At 36.7% G+C, this 24926-nt stretch overlaps 1 protein-coding gene across 1 annotated transcript in view; it reads left to right on the top strand.

The window, feature by feature from the left end:
* The window catches only part of CNTLN (centlein), a 307559-nt gene extending 293094 nt beyond the window's left edge, over positions 1–14465 (top strand). The window contains 2 exon segments of the mRNA XM_036021559.1: positions 479–556; positions 13217–14465. Coding sequence (XP_035877452.1) covers positions 479–556; positions 13217–13318 — 180 coding nt within the window. The 3' untranslated portion in view covers positions 13319–14465.
* Positions 14466–24926: the final 10461 nt, after the last annotated feature.

Genomic DNA, 24926 nt, shown 5'->3' with positions numbered 1-24926 from the left:
TAAACAGCCATTCTAATGCACCAGAGCCATGCCATATTATATTTTGTTTGTAATTATAACAATTACTCTTTAGTTATGTATTGACAAGTCACATTTCTGATGAAAGATTTTGCTATATTGTGAGGGTCACTTATGAATGATTCTTTCATACAGTTCCATCTTATTTTTCACTTTATTTTAATTGCTTTTACTTTCGCCTCAGTCCCTACCTTAAAATCCACTGTGAAGGCAGAAATAAAATATCCTAGGATTATATTGTGATTATAGAAATATAGCTTTATCTCCCACATGTATGTAAATATTTATAAATTAAATGTTAAAGAATATGGATTTAAATATTCTCTACAATTAAAAGACCAGGCTGCTCTTTGTTGAATCCAGTTTTACCAATATCTCTCTAGATTTATTCAATAACTAATAGTATAATTAATTTCATTTAAATGCATGTCACACCAGTGTTTATATTTTCCTCCTTTAGGAACTGGAAAGGACAAAGGTAGATGCTGAAAATGATAAGGAATGGCTGCTGTACATTCAGAAACTTCTTGAAGGACAGGTATTCCATTTCTACTGCATATATGAAAACTTCTAGATAAGAATTCCAAGCCTTACATTTTCACTAGGTGTCTTAACTTTTTGTAAACACACATTATTTACTTCTGGTAGGGATAGAAGTATTCCAGTAGGTAGGCCAGAAAGTTAACCCTCTATTTGTACTTCCAGACTTAACAAATGAAGCAAGTACCTCGGGAAAGAGCCAACATGGATCTTAGCAAATGCATTAATTAAATTACTGAGTCAACCTCTATGCTTGCTAGACTGAAAAGAATCCATTCTCTCCCCTCTCTTAGGAAAAGAGATTCTTTATTATGTGTCTTTAAAGTTAGTTGTTGATACGGACACCTGAGGAGTTCATGGGTTTCAGTGACCTTTTACTATGGACCTGTTTCCAGTCAATTCATGTTTTCCTCACAGCCAGACAGCTGTTTATTACTGTGTCTTCCCGCATTCTCTACAATATTTTCTACTGAGACCTCGAGCAGCTTGTTAGTGGGAAGTAAATATTGATTTGGCATCCTGTCAATGCAGAAAGAATGAAAAAATTTCCACCAGAGGCCCCTCAAACATTTTCCTATCGACGTTTTCTGGGCCGAGTGGAGAGCTGCATAGAGGATGACAAGGCCAAGACGAGTGGAACTCCCTGAGGGGTCTATTGAGACTGCTGCTGTGACCTGTGTGATACTTTTTCTTCCCTTTCAAGTATTTTTTTAATACCCATACAGTCTGCTGGGATGTGCCCCTCTTGTAAGTGATCAAGGGCAGTTTATTGGCAGGTGAGAGCCCTGCTTTTCTAGTCGGCCAGCTTTTGTTTTGACATCACTGACAGCATGCGGTGTATTCTAAAACTTTTTCATAATCGTTTTTTCATTCAACCTAATTGTTTATTTTAAAAATGAACTGGAATAAAAATGGCTAACCCATGTTTCTCAAAATAGCAAAAAAAATCATTATTGTACTGTGAGTTATGAAAAGTTGTAAATGTTTCTCTACTAAGATTTAAAAAATAAAAGCTGATATTAAATGAAAATTATTTCACACTTATATTAACAAATAGAGGTACCTATGCTTTTGAAAAAGCCAAAAGTAAGTAAATAATATATGAACTATTCATATTTTTAGTATCAGTTTTAAATATAAATTTTGAACAGCATTGGGAATCACTTCAATAGTAATAGAAGGTGGTTGGCAATCTTTTTCTTAAAGTTGTTTAAGTGCAGACGTGCAGGTACTAAACACAGCTTTCTGCAGTGACAACTTGGTTTTGAGAAGAAATGCCATTTCTGAATCATACTGCATGCTCAGCACCAGCACCCAGGCCAGTGCCTGGCAGATCAAAGGAGTTCGGTAATGATTCTTATGGGTTTTTTTTTTCAGTTGAAAATAATAACAGTAAACTTTTTAATGACTTTTTTAAATGTTCAACTTACTCAAATGATCTTTCAATAAGGGAATTTTATCATCAGTTATGAGCATAAAAATAACAAATTCATATGTAGAGATCTTTATTACATTTTACAAAAGCTGTATTAACACCAGCCCTGGTTTTTTTGACTGACGTGTGGTCGTACACACACACAGTCTGCAGGATCTGGGTGTATGCTTATTCTGGCCAGTGAGCTTGAAAAATATCCTGTTGAAAGTGGCATTAGACTGCTTAATACTGTAGTTTGATATAGTGCCTTTTTGTGCCACTGAGCCCGGACTCTGGAATATAATTGCCTGGCAGTATTGATTTAATTGCCCAGGTTTATTTGTGGACTCCTAATTATTGACTGGAGGTAAATTTAATTGAGCAGCCTTTATGAACGCTGGGAAACCGCTGCTGTTGCTGTTACACGTAATGAACTGCAGCGTGTGCCTTCAGACCATTTTTCAAGCTAATTTTATTCCACTGTGACAGTATGATAACATTTAAAAAGTCAAAGACTTTTTATTTTTATTACTGACATAGGTGGTTTTGCTGATGTCTTTGAATTTTGTGAGAGAAAAAAAAGAAACTTCATAGGTTGCACTTGACTGTCACTTTATACTAATGATGCCCAAGGGGGGAAAAATCTATAAAATAGAAAACATCTCCTTTTTTCTAGCCTACTTTTCTTCTCTCTCAATTCCAGTGTTTATATTTTTCCTGAATTTTAGAAAGGGGTTTCTTTGTCCACCAGTTTTTTTAGAGTCTCAGTTATGCTCACAGCACTGTGTGGGCCAAGTGTAAGTATGCCCATTCATACGTGTTGTTTCATTTATGGCAGACAGCTTTCTGTATCTGATGTTGCAATACCTATAAGCTGTGAGGTCATTGTGTGCACTCCCTAAAATAATACTAAATAATTCAGTGTTGTTATTTGATTATTAAAATATTTTGAAGGTAAAATTAAGAAAATCTTTCCTTTTCTGTCCTCCCTCTGGGTCAAGTGCTTTATGTCAGCAATGTTTACCCAGTGTGCCACGAGAATTTTTAGAACCTGCAATACCTATGTAGTTAGGGGCACTGACTTCTCTTAGATTGTCAAATTAAAAAATGACAACGATAGCTCTCTGGTGTGAATGCCCTGTGCTGAACCATAAATAAATAGGTCATATAATAGAGTCACATCGTACTGGTCACATTGCGTTATAGGGTTGATTGGTTAATTCTTGGTACCAGAAATCCTTATACAACTATAGGCACCTGATTTTCTTTAAAGTCGCTTTGGAACAATAAGGGTAATTACTATTCTTTTTATTTTTTTGTAATTTAATAAAAAATATACCTATATTTTTGTCAGATTGGCAAAAATATATTTTTGGGTGCACTGCAGGATTTTAGTGATTAGTGTATGTGTGCCTTGAGGTGAAAAGGGTTGAAAGTCGCTGCCTTATGTAATAGAATCCTGAGATGATAGGATTTTATCTGGTTTTGTGGTTTTATCTTTTGTGTAAGAGTTAAGCCACAGAGCTTTTTTCTGTTAAAGAAACTTTCTCTGCATTTATTTGTTGAAAATTTATACTGATAAAATATTAACTGCAAAATAAAAAATACTGTTCTGCTATGTGGCAATATGGGACTACACAATAATGTATTACCTACTGCAACTGTTAGCCAGAAGTGCATGAGAACTAAAAGGTCTAAAACATTAAATTACCTGTATTTAATATAGAATACAAATATATGTCCTCATTATTTCAAGTACTTCTAATGCAGTTGGTACTTTTATATATTCGATCTTTATCTGACCTTACCCTTTATCCCCACAGATTTCTAGTAATAAGAATCACACTAGAAAATATTCCTAATATCTACTTTTATTTTTTATGGCATAGCTGCCTTATAATTTCTTTGAACACGTCTTCTTGTATTAATTTCTTTTTACATTAATATGTTTTTTAAAACTTACAATTTATGACAGAGGAGAAAAAGCAAATTAATGATTATGATAGGATGGAAAGACCCCCCCCCCAATTAATTGTGGGTTTTTGTGGGTTTTTTTTAGTTTTAGTGAATTGGAGAAAAACCAGATACAGGAAAAATGGGTCTAGGCAAAAGTATAAAAGCTTTTGAGTAAGAAAAGGATGTACTCAGAATTGTGCTTTAGAAAAATACATGAGATCAGTGTGTAGGATGGTTTGAAGGGAGAAGAGGCTGCAAGCAAGAAACCAGTCTAGGCAAAGGGCAATGAGGGCTGGGATATGCCCTGGCCATAGAAATAGAAAGGATGAGATAGATGTGATCCTCATCATAGTGACTGAATCAACAGTAGTAATAAGATCAGATGAAGGGGTCAGAAAGCAGAAACCAGAGATGGTTAAGCTTAATACCCTACATGTTGAGAAAGAAAACGATAACTTTAAGACAATAAATTAACAACTAAAAGAGATAGATCAGATTTGGTAGAAAGGAGATGTTAATAATTGAAGTCATAGAAAATTTGTAGGTATGTTTCATTAACAATATTCAAGGACTTGTGATTTGCCACTAACTCAGCCCAGTCTTCTTTATGTCTTATCTCAGTGAAATTCAACTATTTAAAAACACATTTAAAACTTTTACAACTAAACAGCAAAAAGAAAATGATTTGAATAGACATATTACAAGAAGATGTACAAATAGCCAATAAGCATATGAGAGGATTTTTAACATTATTAAAATTAGGAATATGCAAAACAAAAACCAAAATGAGATATATACTTAATACCTAGTAAGATGGCTATAATAAAGAAGAAGGACAATAATGTATGTTGACAAGGATGTGGAGAAATTAGAACCCTCATACCTTGCTGATGGGAATGTAAAATGGTGCCACTTCTGTGGAGAACAGTCTGGCAGTTTCTCAGAAAGTTAAAGATAGAGATTACAGGACCTAGCAGTTCACCCCCTAGGTATTTACCCAAGAGAAATTAAAACATGTGTACATATAAAAACTTCTACATGAACGATCAAAGCAGCATTATTCATAATAGCTCAGTAGTGGAAGACAATCAGAGGTCAATTAGCTGATGAATGTATAAACAAAATGTGGTATATGCATACATGGAATATCATTCAGCCATAAAATGAAATGAAGAACTGATACATGCATTTTATAACATGCAAAACTTTGTAAATTTTATGCTAAGTGAAAGAAACCATGCTCAAAAGGCTACAAATAATATGACTTCCTTCATATGAAATATCCAGAATAGTTAAATATATCAAGATGGAAAGTAAATTATGGTTGCCAGGGAGGCAGGAGATGGAGAATGGCAGCTCCTGGGTACAGGGCTCTGAAATTAGATAGTAATGATGGTCCCACAACGTTATGGATATACTAAAAACCAATGAATTATATACTTAAAAATAGTGAATGATGTGTTATATGACTTATATCTCCATTCAAAAATTAATTCCTTAATATGAGACATATTGAAAGAGAAATAAATGGAATACGTTTAAAAGTAAATTCATCCTACAAACAAAATTCCTGGACTGGATGGCTTCAGAGTTGAATTTGACCAAACATTCAAAGAAAAATTAATACCTACCCTCCACAAGCTATTCCAGTAAATGCAAGAGGAGGAAGACTCCCAAGCTCATTTTATAAGGCCAACATTATCCCGATTTCAAAACCAGATAAAGACACTACAAAGAAAGAAAACTATAGGCCAATATCCCTGATGAACATAGATGCAAAAACTCTCAACAAAATATTAGCAAATTGAATTCAATAAGACATTAAAAAGATTGTATGCCATGATCAAGTGAGATTTATTCTCAAGATGCAAGGATGGTTCAATATTGACAAATCAATTAATGCGATACACCATATAAACAATATGAGGGAATGAAAATCATATCATCATATCAATAATACAGAAAATACATTTAACAAAATCTAGAACACAGCCCTGGCTGGTATGGCTCAGTGAATTGAGCGCTGGCCTGCGAATCAAAGGATTGCCAGTTTCATTCCCAGTCAGGGCACATGCCTGAGTTGCAGGCCAGGTTCCCAGTAAGGGATGTGTGAGAGGCAAAGACATATTGATGTTTCTCTCCCTCTTTGCCCCTCCCATTCCTTTCTCTAAAAATAAATAAGATCTATTTAAAAATCCAGAACTCACTTATTATAAAAATTATCAGCAAAGTTGGAATAGAAGGAACATACCTCAACATAGTAAAGGCCATATATAGCAAACCCATAGCTAACTTCATACTCAACAGGGAAAAACTAAATTGTTTCCTTTAAGATCAGGAACAAGACAGGGATCCCACTTTCACCACTCTTATTCAACATAGTACTGTAAATCATAGCCACAGAAAGCAGACAAGAGGAAGAAATAAAAAGGTATTCAAATTGGAAAGAAAGAGATAAAACTGTTATTATTTGCAGATGACATGGTAGTACATATAGAGAAGTCTAAAGATTCTACAAAACACTGCAAGAACTGGTAAATGAATTCAGTAAAGTAGCAGGATACAAAATAAATCATCAGAAATCAGTTGCATTTTTATACACCAATAATGAACTATCAGAAAGGGAACTAAGAAAAAGTGCCACTTAAATTGCATCCAAAAATAAGATAAAGTACATAGGAATAAATTTAAACAAGGAGGTAAAAGACATTTACTCAGAAAATTATAAGACATTGAAGAAGATACAAATAAATGGAAACATATATCATGCTCATGCATAGGAATAATTAACACTGTTAAAATGTCCATACTACCCAAAGCAACCTATAGATTTACATAATTTCTATCAAAATACCAACAGTGTTTCTGACAGAACTAGAACAAATAATCCAAAAATTTGAATGGAAACACAAAAGACCCTGAATAGTGACAGCAATATTGAGAAAGAAGAAAGTTTGAGGTATCACATTACTTGATATAAAAAAAAATACTGGCGTAGCTCAGTGGATTGAGCGCAGGCTGCAAACCAGGCATCGCAGGTTCGATTCCCAGTCAGGGCACATGCCTAGGTTGCAGGCCATGGCCCCCAGCAACCGCACATTGATCTCACTCTCTCTCCCTCTCTCTCTCTCCCTCTCTCTCCCTCTCTCCCTCTCTCTCCCTCTCTCTCCCTCTCTCTCCCTCTCTCTCTCTCTCTCCTTCCTTTCCCTCTCTAAAAATAAATAAATAAAAATCTTTAAAAAATACTACAAGGATATAGTAATTAAAACATCATGATACTGGCATGAATAGACACATAAATGGACACATAAATCAATGGAATAGAGTACAGAAATAAACCCGTGCCTTTATGGTCAATTAATAATTGGCAAAGAAGGCAAGAACATACAATGGCACAAAGACAATGTGTTCCATAAATTGGACACACAATGTGTGTCCGAAATTGGACACATAATTGCAGAAAAAGAAAGAAACTAGATCAGTTTCTTACACTGCACACAAGAACACAACATGGATTAAAGACTGGAAACCATAAAACTCCTATAAGAAAACATGGGCAGTAAAATCTCTGATGTTTCTCTTAGCAGTGTTTTTCTGATGGGTTTCCCCAGGCGAGGGAACCAAATGAGCAAGAAAACGAGGGGGGACAACATCAAACCAGAGCGGTTCTCACAGCAGAGGAAACCATTGACAGAGCAAAAGGGCAGCCTACTGAATGGGAGAAAGCATTTGCCAATGACACATCCAATAAAGAATTAATTCCCAAAATGTATAAAGAACGCAGACAGCACCAGAACAAACAAACAAGCCAGTTAAAAAGTGGGCAGAGGACCTAAATAGTTTTCCAAAGAAGACATACAGATGGCCAATGGACATATGAAAAGATGCTCAACATCACTAATCATCAGAGAAATGCAAATTAAAACTACATTGAGTTATCACTTCACACCTGTCAGAATGGCCACTATCAATAAAACAACAAACAACAAGTGTCAGCGAGGATGTGGAGAAATGGGAACACTTGTGTGCTGTTGGTGGGAATGTAGACTGGTGCAGCCGCTGTGGAAAACATTGTGGAGGTTCCTCAAAAAATTAAAAATGGAACTGGCTTATGATCCAGAGATTCCACTTCTGGGAATATATCTAAAGAAACCCAAAACACTAATTCAAAAGAATATATGCATCCCTGTGTTTATTGCAGTGTTATTTACAATCACTAAGCTATGGAAGCAGCCCAGGTGCCCATCAGTAGATGAGTGGATGATAAAAACCTCTGGTACATTTACACAATGGAATACTACTTGGCCTTTAAAAAAGAATGACATCTTACCATTTGAGACAGTATGGATGGACCTAGAGGGTATTATGTTAGGTGAAACAAGTCAGAGAAAGACAAATACCATGTGATCTCACTTACATGTGAAATCGACTGAACAAAATAAACTAACAAACAAAATAGAAACAGACTTATACAGAGAAGAGACTGAAGGATGCCAGAACGGAAGTGTTTTGGGGCTGGGTGGAAAATGTGAAGGGATTAGAAGTACTGATTGGTTACTATATAGTCGTGGGGATGTAAAGTAAAGCACAGGGAGTGTGGTCAGCAATATTGTATGGTGCCAGGTGGGCACTGGAAATATCAGGGGGCCACTCTGTGCAGTATATAATTATCTGGCCACTATGCTTACACCTGAAACCAATACAAAATAATGTTGACTACAAACTGTAACTGAAAAAAAAATTTTTACATAACTTCAATAAAGATCTTATATTACATATAATATGTCCCCAGCATTAGAAAAGATTGCCTTAAGTGCATTTTCACTTGAATTTCTTTTTACTGGCCATAACTAAATATAAATGAGATACTTAATTTCAGTTGACATATGAACAGATGTTTCTGTATTTCACTATAATTGATACTATCTCCTAATATATTCAAATAAGGAGTCAGTTATTTATGAATAATACTGTGTACTTTGTACTTGGGAATATATCAAGGCTATGGAAAGAATTAGTAGAGATAAAGCTGATTATATGGAATCCATTAAACAATTTATTGAGTGCATCCTGTGTGTCAGGTATTGTCAGGTTGGGGTGCACAGCAGTGAACAAGAGAGACAAAATCACTGTCCTCAAAGAGCTTACATGTCTGGGGGTTGAAGACAATAAACAAATAGTTAAAATATATAAATTTTAAAATTATTAAATAAGTAACAGAATTATGAGTATAAAGTATGCATACCTGTTTAAAACAAATAATATACATTTATAACCACAACATGGTTCTTCACTAGGATTTGTGTAAAAAACCTCAGCCAGGAATGGCTAGAAAATATCTTAATTGCGGTTTTATTGTTGCCTTATTCTCTGTTATTTGCTAATCCTTTTCTGAACTTAATTCAGTCCTTTGTAGTCCACGTGGTCCCAATAAATTTTCCTGTACAAGGACAATATAAAAAAATTCTGTCTTTCTACCTTATGTTGAGAATTTAGAATATAGACTTCTGGTATTTTAGCTTTAAATATCCCTGTTGCTTTTAGTTGCTTCAGATCTTGCAAATGCTGAAATTTAAAATGGCTCTTTCCCCAGTGTCCTCTCTGCAAAATATGCTTACCTTCTATGGAATGTATTGCAGTATGGCAGGGAAAAGGATTTTGTAAATCTCCCTGGCTTTTGTAAAAAAATAAAAAGTGAAAAATAAAGTAACTTCCTGCCTGAAGGTTAACTGAAAGTTTCTCATTTCAGCTCTGAACATATTTACTCTCCGGCTTTCCGTGCTGCATTATCACACACTCTCTCGCTCTCAGTGTCCCTGGCTCACATTTATAACCTGCCAGTCCAGTCACCCATGCAGGCTTCTCACACTTAGCTGAAATAACAAAAGTTTAAGATTCTCCATTTAAAGTCTTGCTGAGATTTTTTTAATTTAATGATTTCAAGCTTATTTTCATGTTTCCGGCGGCGGGGAGGAAGACATATGTGATTAAGTGTTAAAAGGTAAATTTCATATTATGTGTATTTTACCACTATAGAAAATTGGGGCCAAAATGAAAGTGAAAATAAATTATAGCCTTTACCAAAGTTTGAGAATAGTAAATACTGCCTTTCCTGTGAGTCAGTTTTCAGCAGAACTCTGATATATACATATATATGTCATATGTGCCAATTTTCAGCAGAACTGATATATATATATATATATATATATATATATATATATATATATATATATAATATGTGCCAAAAATATAAGTAACATTTAGGAAACAACTCAAAATTCAGTGCCAAATTTAAATTATAAATTGTTCTTTCTGATATCATTCTTATTTTAACAAGTTTAATCTTTCAGTTATAATAGAGTGTATCCTATCTTTAAATGTATGTATAACATACATATATAAATACATAATGTAAACTGATATGTGTTTATATATACATTGTGTATGTATAAATATCTACACTAAATTTTGAACCATTCATTTTACAATAATCAAACTACATTGGTGTCTTTAAGTCTGTCTCACTAAATCACATTTTTGTAAAAGTAGATATAATACATAAAATTTAATATCTTCACTTGCAGTCTGACTCAAGCTGGATTGAAGTCATTTGTATTTTAAAGCAATATCTATCTTTTCAATAATAATTTTCAAACCAAAAATAAGAATGAAAATAATTAAAATGTTAATTTTGTCCTGTAGTTTTAAAAATTACCCTTATTTCAGTGTTTTTCTTTTGACACAAAATTTCTAAATTTATATCATTAGGAGTACATTCCAGCCAGTGCTGATGCTCTGAGGTATATAACTGTACGTTTTATAGTTGTGATCTCTAGGCTTTGTTCTGTTTCCCAGGCGGCCCTCAAACACCTGCAACCACCATCATATCTTACCTTCATACAGAAACACCTCCACATCAAGCCACAATTTGTAAGCTTAAGTGATAAATCTGCGATTGTCCGTGGCTTACTAGTTGCTAAAGACAAACATCTGCAGGTGTTCCCATGTAAGAGACACTGATAATCTGAAAACCAGTTCCCTCCATTGATAGGAAACACCTTTTACGACAGGACAGCAAGAATGACTAGAAGACCCACCTTGATGCTGCAGTGTAGAGAAGCAAAACTCTCAATTATTATTCTGATGTCCCTGTTGAATTTTCATACTAACAAATCTCACGCAGTATCAACTTTTCACCTTTTCATTTTTCTTCTTATGCTAAAGAGCTTAAGCTTATGTAACGCTACACTGTCATAATTATAAGTATTGTGTCTCCTTTTTGATGTAAAAGGAAGAGTCAGGCAGGCTTTCTGGACTTCAGAGTCCCTGGCACATGCCACCCAACGTGAAACCCGAGGCAGCATAATTGTTGGGTTTGTTGTTTAAAATATATTTGATAGGGTAAATGAGAAGGAATCTTTGCTGTCTGCCCATCAGGTTGCCACTTTAACTCCAAAATCCTCCCCCTAGAAGAATGGTTGTGTCCTCTCTATGCCTGAGGGAGTTCTAAGGAGGCTTAGCCCCTCCTGATCACAGGGAGGTAATTTAATTGACTATTAACTTAATCTGGACTCCAAAGTATTAGAAAGTTCAGGTCTTCTTATTGTTTTAAAAACATTTTTATTTTTAAAAAAATATGGCAAACACACCATGTGAATTTTTAAAGCACTTTCTAACACATCATATTTTAGGTATAGTTCCGATTGTAAATCTACCAAATCTATGTTTTTTTTCATTGATTCTAAGATGCACTGTCCCCACATTTGTACATTTCTGAAATTGGGATGTGTATGAAGTGTGGGTATATTCAAGTGGTAGAGTTTTTATCCCAGAAAAAGCTGTTTTTAAAAAAGTCAATGTGTGTTTCTTATATTTAACTGTATCTTAGAACTGAACATATATGATATTTTGGTATCTTGTGCTTTCTATTGTGGTAGGTTTCCAGTAAGACAAATATGTGAAGCTCCTGATACAGACTAAAGATACAGCCTGTCCAGACATAGACTCAGAATTCCTTAAGGAGAAGGCGATTTATTATAAAGATAAGGAGGTTAAACTAGCAAGTTAGGATCTGATGCAATTCTGTGGGCCAGCTTTGGTCTCGGTTCCTCCTCCATGGGCTTAGTAATCTGTTTTGTGTGTGTGCATGAGCCTGTCTGGACTGTTTTCACTGCTGCTGGCCTGTCTTTTCTTTTTTACTCCAGTTCAAAGTTGGAAAAGAATTATCCTGGTTGGTTTAGCTAATTGTAATCACCTTAGCTGAGCATGGTGGAGCTGAGCACAGCTAAGCAACTCATACAGAAGTGTCTTCGGTCACATAGTGATACAGCCGACTGTCATCCTAGCACAAAAAAGGACCTGCTGCTACTTCTCTGTAGGGAAGTGGTCTGGGCATGAGAGGCATTCTCATTGATAACAAAAATTTTCTTTCCCTGGCTAATCAAAAGGACAACTCTAAGAAATGACTTAATGAACTTACTAATTATTACAAACCTTTTATGTAGACTAGATAGCTGGGAAGAAGGACAACAGGAAGTTGATAGGGCTGTGGGAGGTACTTGGGGAACAGTTCAGATTGGATGAGTTGGAGTTCTATAGGCAACCCAGTGAAGCAGGGAACAATAAAACTTTACTATAGGCAACCCAGTGAAGCAGGGAACAATAAAACTTTACTAGGAAAGTTATATAAATTATGAAATTTAAAAATATACTCAACATTTCATAAACTCAGCAGTTTGCAACATGTGTATTACACTTTGATATGCCAAACAAACTTTTCTATAACAACTTAATCAATGAACATACTTTTGCCATTTTTTTCCTCTGAAATTTTCCCCTACAACTTGAGATATTCAGCTCAAACACAGACAAGGTTATTGATAGATCTCTCTCATTCTCTTATGAGTGATGCACATACAGTCCTACTTCTGTGGGCCTGTGGGCCCTGGGGATGACTGGAACCTGCTATTGATCAGCTGATTGAAGATAAATGGCTTAGCTGCTTGTATTGCAGATTACATCATTAACATGGTCAGTAAACCATGAATGGTTCAATAAGGCGTTTATCTTTTTTCATTTTACTTCAGCTCTTTTATCATTTTTATTATAAAAGACAAAATTACCCACACTAACCAGCAGGATCAGTTGAAAAGAGACCCAGTAGGGTATCATAATGGTTGCAAAGTTGCAGACAGCTGAGTTCTAATGGTTTAATGATATTTAGGATATTTTTTGCACTGAAGAAAATATAGAGTTTTGATCATCTTTTTTTCTGTGTTTCTCTTACAGCTTCCTTTTGCCTCATATTTACTACAAGCAGTACTGGAGAAAATAAATGAAAAAAAGAAACTAGTTGAAGTGTATTTCACAATTGTGAAAGATATTAGATGATATTACAATGAAGAACTTTTCTTCAGATGTGGAAACTTTCTATGCGGTGTGATTGGAATACATGCATTGCAATCCCAATACAGTGTCTGCTCCAACTATCAGTATTCAGGTTCAATAACAGAATAAGAATTCTCTGAAACTAATTAATTGCTGAACAAGGGAAACTAATTAAGTGATAGCCATTTAAAAGGAAATACTGTAGCATTTGATTGTGGAATGCAAATATTGCCACCAACTAATGCAAACTTAAAAATGATTTTTCTTCCAGTGCGTTAGAAGAAATCAGAACAAGCTTGGCACACACAAATTGGTCTGAATATAAAAAGAAAAAATGTAAACTGAGGATTTAATCTTTTAAGTTTTATAAAGAAATGACTTTTTACAGAAAACTGCTATGAATGGCCTTCAATCATCCAGTGAGCAAAACGTTTGCATTGTAAGCAAATGTAAAGTGAAGCAGCGTAACTCAAGGGTGAGCATTTAAGGAAATAACTTGTGTGGTCCAACTGTATCTGTTCTGAATACTTGGATCATATAGGAGATACTGTCTTTTCCTAGAACAATTTGGCAAAATAAATACATTTTTTCCTTCTCTCTCTCTTTTTTTTTTGAAATTCATTATTCTTTGTGTGGTCATATAAATCAGCAAGGGACCACAAAACCAGTGTATAAAATTAGTCTAAATTCTACTGTAGTCAACTAATTAGAGTTAAATTCTTAACAGCGATGCCATCCCTGTTCGGTTCCTTTAATTCACAAAGCTTGTGCCTGCCTCTAGCCTACCCTTGCTATTCTGTCTTTCTAGAATACTCTGTACTCAGTTTTTCTCATGACTGGCTCCTCACCGTTCAGGTTCATCTTACGTGTTCCTTCAGATACACAATCCCTGGCCATTTTACTATTTAATTTTCTTTTAACACAGAGTTATTTTATCTGTTCACTCATTTTCTTGGTATTCTTCCCACCCTCAGAATAGGTGCCATGAGGTTGGCAAGTCTGGCCTGCTCCCTGTTTTTCTGTGGCCTACAAGCTAAGAATGGTTTTTATATTGTCAGATTTTTTAAAGGAGAATAATGTTTTGTAGCATGTGAAAGTTATATACAATTCAAATTTTAGTGTTCATCAATAAAGTTTTATTGGAACACAGCAGTGCTCATTCATTTATGTGTTATCTGTGGTTGCGTTCACACTGCAGCAGTGGAGATGCATAGTTATGGCAGAGACTGTGTATGGTGCACTATCACTTTGCACTATTGCTTGGCACACTGCAAATTACTGTGACATAGCTATAACTTGACAGCATTTCAAGTGCCACAAATATACTATACTACAACTTTTTAAATACCAGTGTATACCCATCATGTCATGCTCATGAGTGTGATTGCTGGATCATGGGCTGTGTTTTTAACTTGGCAAGAAACTGCAAAACTGCTCTCTAGAATGGCTATACCCTTTCACAGTCCCACCTGCAGAGTCTGAGAGGTTGGGCTGCTCTTCACCGTCTTTGGGGAGCGGTACTCATATGTTGTATTTTAGCCATTCTAATAGGGTGTAATGGTAGTATTTGTCTAAGTTTTGTTCTTCCCTGATCACATTTATCATTTTTGTTTCTTTTTTTTATCTCCAAAATCTGTATGTGTGGCCTTTCAGAAAGTATGAGTATGAGCACAGGTGATCTCACAAGTATGAGATGGGAACAGGTGATTGGGGTTGTGTGAGGCACATAACTCTTTTCTCCAAACCAATTACCTGAAAAAAGAACTCCCAGTAATTACAGGTTTTACAAGGAATTTGTTCAACACTGGTATATTTGTTATCTATTGCTCTGTTACAGATTGCCCTAAAACTTAGTGGCTTAAAACAACATTGATAGTAGCAGTGTCTGTGGGTAAGGAATATGAGCACAGCCTACAGGGGTTCTCCAACACTAGGTCTCTCAGGAGGCCTCAGTCATATCAAGGCTTAACTTGAAGGGCTCTGCGTCCTAGCTCACTCAGGTAATTGGCGGGATGCAGTTCTTTGCAGGCTGTTAGATTTTGGGCTTCAGCTCCTTGCTAGCTATTGGTAGAGGTTGCCCTTAGTTCTTTGTACCATGGGTTCTTCCTATGGCAATCTGCTTCATCTCATGCACACGGAGGAGATTTCAAAAGAATGTGAGTAACAGGATGTGGAGATCATTAGGAACCATTCCAGGAGCTGCAAGTGTTGAGGCGATCTAGATGAAGGGAGCCTGCTGGAGAATTTGCCTTGAAGCCATCTTTGAAAGAGAAGCATAGATTTTACTTAGAATAATTTTTTGTTTGTGGTTGTTTGGGGAAGGAAGACAGAGTTCATGGGCTGCAAAACTGAAAATACCTCTTGGCACCACCATCACAGGACATAAACGGAAGGAACTCCTTCCACCAAGAGTGGAGTCCATCTTGTAAAGGTGCTTAACAGATGAATTTAAGGAGGTAGTTACTTCTCACCTCTAGATTTCCACAGCAAACAAAGTAAAACCAGTACCCACAAATTTAGAAAACCATATGAGTCCATTCTATGACCCTTTCTTAAGTTTGAACCTTAAGAGGGCTTAGAGATTCAAGACCAGAGTAGAACAAGCCCTTGGCTTCTCAAATACCATACCAATGACCTTGGAAGCATTCTAACAAAATAAAATAAAAGTTAAGGAATTCATTTCACAACATATATTTGTACAGTATGTTCATATTACTGGAGAAACACCAGAATCTGATTAGGATGAGTTTTCTCTTGTTACAGTACATCCTTGTATACTGTTTCAGTATTTTCCCATGGACATGTATTTCTCTTTCAATTTAAAGACAGCTTTTATCAACTCTTTTTAAACCATCCCTGAAGAAAAATAAAATGGAAATGGAAAATTATCTAGAAAGTAATGAAAATGAAAACTTTGTTATTAAAAACCCTGTGAGACACAGCTGAAGCTGTATTTAAGAGAAAATGAATAACTCAAAGCATTTATTTTAAAAAAATGAACTGAAAATAAGCTAAATGTACAACTTGACAAATAGAAAAGAAAAACAAAATAAACCTAAAGAAAGTCAGAGGGCCCTGACTGGTATGGCTCGATTGGTTGAATGTTGTCCCGCAAGGTAAAAGGTCGCTGGTTCCAACCCCGGTCAGGGCACATGTCTGGGTTGGGTGCGTATGAGAGGTAACCACCAATGTCTGTCTCTCACATTGCTGTTTTTCTCCCTGTCTTTCTCCCTCACTTCCCCTGTCTCTAAAAATAAATAAAAAGCCCTGGCTGGTGTGGCTCAGTGGATTGAGTGTGGGCCTGTGATGTAAAGGGTCGCCGGTTTGATTCCCAGTCAGGGTACATGCTTGGGTTGCAGGCCAGGTCCCCACTGGGGGGCATGTGAGAAGCAACCACACATTGATGTTTCTCTCCCTCTCTTTCTCCCTTCCCTTCTCTAAAAATAAATAAATAAAATCTTTAAAAAATAAATTAAAATCTATCTTAGAAAAGGAAAGTAGGAGGAAAGAATTCATGAAAGTAGAATTAACTCAAAAAGAAAAACAACTTAAAAAGATGTAAAAACAAACCTGTTACTTATAATTTAGTTAACCCTGGCCAACCTTATTAAGGATAAAAGAGCGGAAGATGAAAACATGAAACATTAAGAACTGTAAAAGTTATGCAAGATTTTAAAAATTATAAAAATATGCACAAATATATGTCAATCTTAAGGAAGTGTATGACTTTCTGGCAAAATATAAATAAACCAGGTTCACTTAACAAGTGGCAGAAAGTCAAATAAACCATTCCATATAACAAATTAGAAACACAGCTAACTGCCTTTTAGAAAAGCTGCAGGCCCTGGTGATTTTATCGCTGAAATCTATCTAGTCTCACAAAACAGATGATTCCTGTTATTTTAACTATTCACAAAAAAAGATGAGAAGATCCTGTAAGTCTTATTTATGAAGCAAAGATAGGCAAAATGGAAAATCCAGATAAATATAAGTGAAAAAGAGAAGTATAAATCAATGTTATTTACTAGAAGAAATATAAATATTCTAAGTAAAAAACAGAAATTCTCGTTATTCAAATAATAGCCTTTCTGGTCAAATTATTTTCAATCCAAATGTAATAATCAGGAATATAATTCATTATACCCACAGAATAAAGGAGAAAAATACTGTGGCATATGATAAAATTTAACAGGTTTTATAAAGTAAATTGTACAGACAAATGATAAGAAAAGTAGAAACTGAAAAAGGCCAATAGACATATATAACGATACTGAATCTCAAATGGAAATAAAAAAATAATTTTTACCTCTCAGAGTGAAAAAAATTCAGTGCTGGTGAGAGTGTGTGAGTTCTCTCATATATGGCTGAGAGAAAATGTGAGTTGTTAAATTTTTGCAAAATAACTTAAGGTATCTGCTAAAAATTGGTCAGAAATGGCCCTTTTGGGAATCTGCTTTATGGAATAAAAGCATAAACAAATAGGAATAAATATATACAAATACTTTGTAGAGACAAAAAGCAATAAACAATGTCACTGCCTTTTAGTAAATGGTTGACTGTGTAGTGAACGTCTTATCTATGGTGCACTATTAAATGGAATGCATTAAGTCTACATACATTTTATCTAGTGGAGTGACCATTTGCATATATTATATGAAATTTCGTTCACCTACAAGAAAACTAACCCTTTTAAAGTATGAAATTTAGTGGTTTTTAGTATATTCACAAGTTCATGCAACCCTCCACTTCAAGAATATTTTTGTCACCCTCAGAGAAACCCCATAACCATTAGCAGCCAGAATGCTAGAAAACTAACACTCGGGAACAACCCTCAGCTAACCCTGGCAGAAGTGGTCTATAAGTACCCCTCCCCAACCTCTTCTGAGACAAACTCTAAGGCACACATTTACATAATCTCCCCTTTGGAATTAAACTCAGGTTTTCCACAATGTTACCTTCTGTGGTAAGGCATACTGTATTGGTTATCTTTGACTTTTTAAAGAAATTTTTATCCATTGATTTTAGGGAGAGAGGAATGGCAGGAGGGGAGGGAGAGAGAGACATCGAAATATCAACTGTTTGGCTTATTTGTGCATTCATTGGCTGTTTCTTGTACGTGCCTTGACCAGGAATCAAACCCATCCGGATCCTTGGCATATTGGCACAATGATCTAATCAACTGAGCTACCCAGCTAGGGCCTTATCTTGCATTTTCCTTACTGCTATTTCCTGAAATTATCTCCCCAATAAACTCCTTGCATTCAAATCTTTGTTTTGAGGTCTGCTTCTGCAAGAACCCAACTAAAAAGGCATATCAGAAATGATAATAGGAAGCAGATTTTCAGGACAGAGTTCTGGAATTGCACCATTCACTGTCCAGATGATGGCAAAGCCCCCAATATTGGCAGTAATTGGGGATGATAACCCCACATGCTGCAGTATCACAATTACTGAGACTGTGGTGAGTTGGGAGGGTATACAAGTGGGAAGGGATGCACTTCCATAATATGTCTAGGATTTGAAAGATAGGGAGATATAATAAGGACACTAGAATTGGTGGCTTCTACTAAGTGGTACTGCTGCATTGAAGGGAGAAAATGCCAGCCTCTATCAACAAGCCAGAAAATGTATTTAGCAATATTTAAAGAGATTTCATCTCCTGCAACAACAGGACACACACAAGACTGAAAATTAGGTCCCGAATCTGTTTGTAACAATTGACAAAAAAAAATGTGTTTGTGAATACGTAGTCCAGGCAGCTCTCCTGCATTTAAAAATTCGATGTCCCAGCAAGTCTCCTACACACGGTCCCCTGCACATAGTGAAAGGGAAGGGGTGGGATGTTGAGAACGAAGCAGGAGATGTCAGAGTAAATGCAGTTGAGGATTTTGGACTCTCAGGTTCCTCTGAACCCTCTGGCCTGGCAAAAGATGCCCCCTCCTCCTTTGCTGAAGGAGGGAAGCCCTCCTTTGCCTAGAGACCAGGCAAAGATGTCACGTGAGACAAATGTCTCTCAAACTGATGCTTGCCTTCCTCAAGGTCTTTCCCTTCCCCGCCACTGCTCTGAGGTCAGTAATTACTGTCAAGCTGCGGCATGGCTCGCCTGTGGAGGTGCTGCCCAGGTTTGAGGAGTAAAGAGACATTTCACAGAAGAACTACAGAATCTAGCTAAAATAATGCCAGCAAGAACTGGGAGAGCATACCTGAAATGGGTCTTGAGGGTACTAAACAGACTATAAATCCAGATATGGAAGAATTTGTTGACATGTGACACTCTCCTGTAACTCATAATTTAACAACTTGCCAAGGACACCTGAGACTGGTCTTAATGTGCTATAAAAATGACTCCTTGAAACTTGGAAAAAAGTGGTAGCCTGTGGCAAATGAAGCAGAGGTGCCAGTTACAACTGCGAAGTATAAGGGACCAGAACACAGCTGTCCATCCTGAGCTGGCTATTGAAGACCCACCAAGTCATACGTCAGGGTAGTGTCATTTTTTGCAATAGAATCACTTGTCTATGAAGGCACATTGATTAGTTTACCTGGGCGAGTCAATTATTTTCTAGGCATTGCAAAATAGCAAACTAACTGCCAGTGAAGTTTCACAAAACTGTGGTCTTACCACATTTAATGAACAAAAGTGTTTTGATATATTAATTGTATGCAAATAATTCCTTTAAAATAGTTTGCCCCTCCCCCATTTTTGGCCTTTCTCCAAAACCTCATTCCTACCTTAAAGTTATATATTTTTTTCAAATCCTCCTGTATTCCATCTAAGACCAGCTATATAGCTTTGCTCTATACATTAATTTGAATCTATCTTGAATTATTTCATGTGCTATGTGACATAAAGATCTATTTTTCCAAATTAATAATATCTTTTCTATCATGTAACCTTTCCTTTTTCCCGAATGTTAGGAGGTGCAGCCTTCATAATACGCTGTCTCAAATGTGCATGGTTCGGCTTATGGATTCTCTGTTATATGTTACTGACTCCTTGTACTATAGCAGTCTGTTTAGTTCTCATTGCTTCTTGATATCTAGTAAGATATATCTCCTCCAGTAGTGTTTTATTTGTGTTTTATTTTTGGAAGCCTCTTACTGTGCAGTTTCTTTTCCAGATAAAATTTTAATTAAAAATTTTTTTGCAGTAACTGTAGATTCACATGCAGTTGTGAGAAACAACAAAGAGAACTCATGTACACTTTACCCAGTTCCTCCCAAACAACAGTGTAACAGTATAATGTGTATAATATTAAAACTGGGATATGATAGTGATTCAGTCCACCACTCTTACTCAGTTTCCCCAGTTTTCCTTGTATGCATGGTGCATGTATATGTGTTTAGCTCTGTCTGATTTTATCACATGCTTAGATTCAGGTATTCAGAACCGCACTCAAGACAGTGGGTAGCTCCATAATGACAGTGACCCCTCATGTTGCCCTTTTATAACCACACTACCTTTCCTTCGACTCCCCTGCCTAAACCCTTGCAACTATTAACTTTCCTCTGTTCTAAAATTGGTCATTTCAAAAGTGTTTGATCAGAGGAATTTCAGTATGTAACCTTTGGAGTTAAAATTTATAATTTTTCCATTCAGCATAATTTCCTGTAAATACATCCAACTTGTATGCATCAATCATTTGTTGTTTGTATTGCAAAGTAATATTCCATTATGGATGTGCCACGGTTTGTTAAACTGTTCACCTGTTTTTTGTTTGTTTTACCCTATGCCTGTAACCCTAGTGCCTAGAGCAATGCTTGGCACACAGGAGGGACTAAATAAATATGCTTTCAGCAAAGGAGTCTTCCTACCTCAAACACAGAGCCTGGACTGCAGTGGAGACTGTGAGAAAAATGTCACATACACAGAGTTGTGGAATCAGAGAGTATTGAGAATCTAATTGTGTCCCCCCGCAAAGATATGTTGAAGCCCTAACCCCCCATTTCCTGTGAATGAGACCTTATTTGGAAATGGGGTCTTTGCAGATGTCATCAAGTTCTGGTGAGATTATGTGGGATTAGGGTGGGTGGAATCCAGTGCACAGTGGTCTCATCGGGAGAGAGAGAGCTGGGAATACACATGCACCGAGAGAAGAGGAGCACATGATGACAGAGGCAGAGATTGCAGTTACATCGCCACAACCCAGGAAATGACAAGGATTGCCAGCTGCCAGCAGAAGCCAGGACAGACACATGGGAGGTTTTCCCCTCAGGACCTTCAGAACATGGCTCTGCTGACCTCTGGGTTTTGGGCCTCTAGCTGCTGGAGCTGTGAGACAATGAATTTCTGTTGCTTTATGTTGCCCAGTTTGTGGTAGTCTGTTACTGAAGCCCTAGGAAACTAATACAAGGATGAGAAGAACTAAGTTTTCAAGTTGAGTGATCAATTAATTAATCTACTTAAGTGCCAGGGTTAGAACACATGCACTTCCTAATTCTCACATTCAGTATGCTTTCTCCTACACCAGTACTTCTCAGCTTTATTTTCATTAGCCGTGTAAGGAGCCTCCTTTGACTTTTTTCCCAATCAGTCCCCTCACCAATAAGAATTTAACATAGAGTATATCTGTTTATATAATGTGGCCCTTTGGTTGGCCACAGGCCACTGTAATATCTGAGTTTTATTGTCATCCCCCCTCCAAAGAACCAGTCCTCAGCCCCCAGGGAACACTGCCCCATCGATAAGGTGTACACGCACACTAGATTGTAATAAAATCTGATGATGGCAATAAATAAAATATTTATGTTTCTGGAATCTGAAAAAGAACTTAAGTTATGGCTCCTGAATACATATCCCAGTTTTCCCTCCAGACTATGATAAAATTATGATTATCTACCCACTTTGAAGTTAATCAAGACCATGTGACTTGCTTTAGGCACTGATGTGTGAATGGAAGTTCTGTGTGTCACCTCCAAGCAGAAGCTTTGAGAGTAGGTGTATGAGTCCCCGCCTCACCTCCTCCTGCTCCTGTGATTCTAGAAAAACGGGGTGCAATGGGGTGTCCAGTGACCAGGAGGCCAGAGAGAGAGTGAGAGGCAGAGCCTCCCTCCTGGCTCACAATGTACCACGTTGTGAGTGAGAAATAAACTTCTGCGGTGAAAAGCCACTGAGGTTTGGGAGTTGTTTGTTACTATAGAGAAGCCTGTCCCATCCTGACTAACACGGTATTGCATGGGGAGAAAAGTCAGATGCATAAAATTAACTCTTCTCATTTAAATTTTAATTTAACCTAGTCCTCTAAAGGAAAATCTTCAATTCAGATTTAAAACATAACTATAAAATAACTTTTCTGAGTTTGGTGTTTAATAGTTAACTTCTTCCTGGTGTTATCACATATTAAAATTTAAAACATACATGAAACAAGGTTCGCTACTGCAGAACTCTGAGACAGAAATTTAATTCAAACACAGATTGATGTGTGAGTGAATGTATGGGACTTAGGGACACCTGCCAGCCCTCCCTGAAAGCCACGTGATCTTCTCCACTTTCTTTCCAAGGCATATGATACTGGATCATGGACTGCAGCACCAGTGAAAAATAAAATGATGTGTTTATTGGATTTGTGTGACCTTTTCCTCCAACAATCGTAGGGCACCGAACTTCGAGCACATCCATTCCTTAAGTAATTTTAACATGCAGAGAGGATGAGAAGGTCAGACAATTACAAGAAGTCTGCTAGCCAATGTCAGTGGAATGCATTAAATGTCAGTAGAGTTTCTATTTCAGCTATTAATAAACAGGAAATCAAGCTAAGGTATAGCTGAGGCGAGGCAAGAGGCATGCTGGGGAATATGCTAAACAATCCCTGGGAACCTGGCAATGCAGCTGGCCTTCTCAGAGAGGGCAGGAGAGCAAGCAGCGAAAAGCAATGTTTTCAAAAGTAAAAATCCAGGATTTTTATCAGAAAAGACACCTAACACAGGACCCTCACTTGCATTCAAATTTTACTTTTGCTTGTGTGAATTCAGTCATCTGTAAAAATAGAAAACTCATCTTTCCCATTTGCTCCATTAATTAGTTTGCCCTCATCACTAGACACATTTTTGCTGGACTTTGTGAGCTTTTCTCTTTGCCTGATCTTCTGTAACAACTATTTGTACAAGTTTTAATTGTGGAAACAGGTCCAGGCCAGAAAACAGAGCCACTGCAAGCATTACAGGAGTTAGGGCTTAGCATAGGGCTTGGCTTACACAGATGTGGCGTAGCTGGTGGAGAGAGGCTCTGAACGCAGGGGGATGGTCAGAGAAATAGTTCGCCAGAGATTTCAGCGTGAAGAACTGGAGCCTGGAGGAAAGCTGGAGTTAGCACAAGTTCAAGAAGCCATCACCAATGACCACTGTGACCTCCTGAGAAGGATGGCTTAGCCATGGCATTTCCTCTAGTGACCAAAACCAAACCATAAACCATGCAGAAGGGCATTCTGGCAAACATGGTGTTTTACCTTGGAATGAGAGGTGGTCTTTTTGAGATGACCAGATAACCCTTTTTGAGATGACACAGTGGAAAGAGAACTCTATAACTGAAAAGAGGGTTTGTTCATTTAACTCATAATTGGGGTACAGAGTAGTGGTAAGATAAAATCAGGAATTGAATTTAGTACATGATGCTTTTGTTAAGAGAAAAATGTCAGCTGATGTATTTTAAATTTTCCCTACAATTATTGCCAGTAGATTTTAGACATGTGTTTCTAACAAAGAAAACACATATTTTAATGGTCAGGGCAGCCCCTGGGCCTTAAAGCCTTTGTAATCGAGGCTAGACAATGGCAATCCTTTGAGTGATTGATTGTGTAATAAAGAAATTAATTAAAACTGACCTCTTCTTCTGGTTCTAAAACATATTCAGGTCTGAACCATGAAACTTTCCATGAATTATTATTTGTACTAGAATTGAATACTGAGTTGCAATTAAAATTTGTAAAATAAATACATGACCTTTCAAACTATTTATCTGCAAATAATCTAGCTAAGGAGAGCATGAGATAATTGTCAAAATGTTTTTTAAACAAAGAATAAAAACTGCAAGCTTTGATTAAAGATTCTATACTATTTGGGGTTTGAGAGTTCCCAGAAGGCAGAAAAGAGGTCCCTGTGGTTTAGAAAAGCCATAGAAAAGGGGCAGTGGGGTGATGGGTAAAGAGAGGGAAATGGCACGTGGAGAATAGCAGGGGAGCCTAGGGGGTGGAGGGAGGCTGTAAGTGAGCCAGGAGAACGGCTCTGTGACCAGGTTCTGTAATGAAGCAGAACGGAAAAATGATTTAGCTGGTTCCTGCAAGAAGAACTAGCAAGAGACTTGCTCAATTGTAAGATTTGCCCCCAAATTCACTCTTGAGCATATCTAGGTAAATAATACTTATTTAATTAATAACCTAGTTTTTAGACATTTTTTTAAAAAATAGAAAAGCCTGTTCTTTGAACAAAAACCAATCAGCATTTTTTTGTGGCTTCCTTCATATTTAGGAGCACCCTTTCCTCTTGGATGGCGTGGAACTCTGCTATCACCAGGTGGCAACTCACAACTTTGCAGGTAAGCAGAAGAGTGGAAAAAACTCTGTTCCTTCCAAGCACTGAATAACACTGTAGTTAGGACTCTCTCTGACATTATAAG

Source organism: Phyllostomus discolor, chromosome 3 (assembly GCF_004126475.2).
Source record: "Phyllostomus discolor isolate MPI-MPIP mPhyDis1 chromosome 3, mPhyDis1.pri.v3, whole genome shotgun sequence".
Taxonomy (NCBI): Eukaryota; Metazoa; Chordata; class Mammalia; order Chiroptera; family Phyllostomidae; genus Phyllostomus; species Phyllostomus discolor.
Note: the sequence above shows the minus strand (reverse complement) of the source record. Positions and strands in the feature narration are given on the sequence as shown.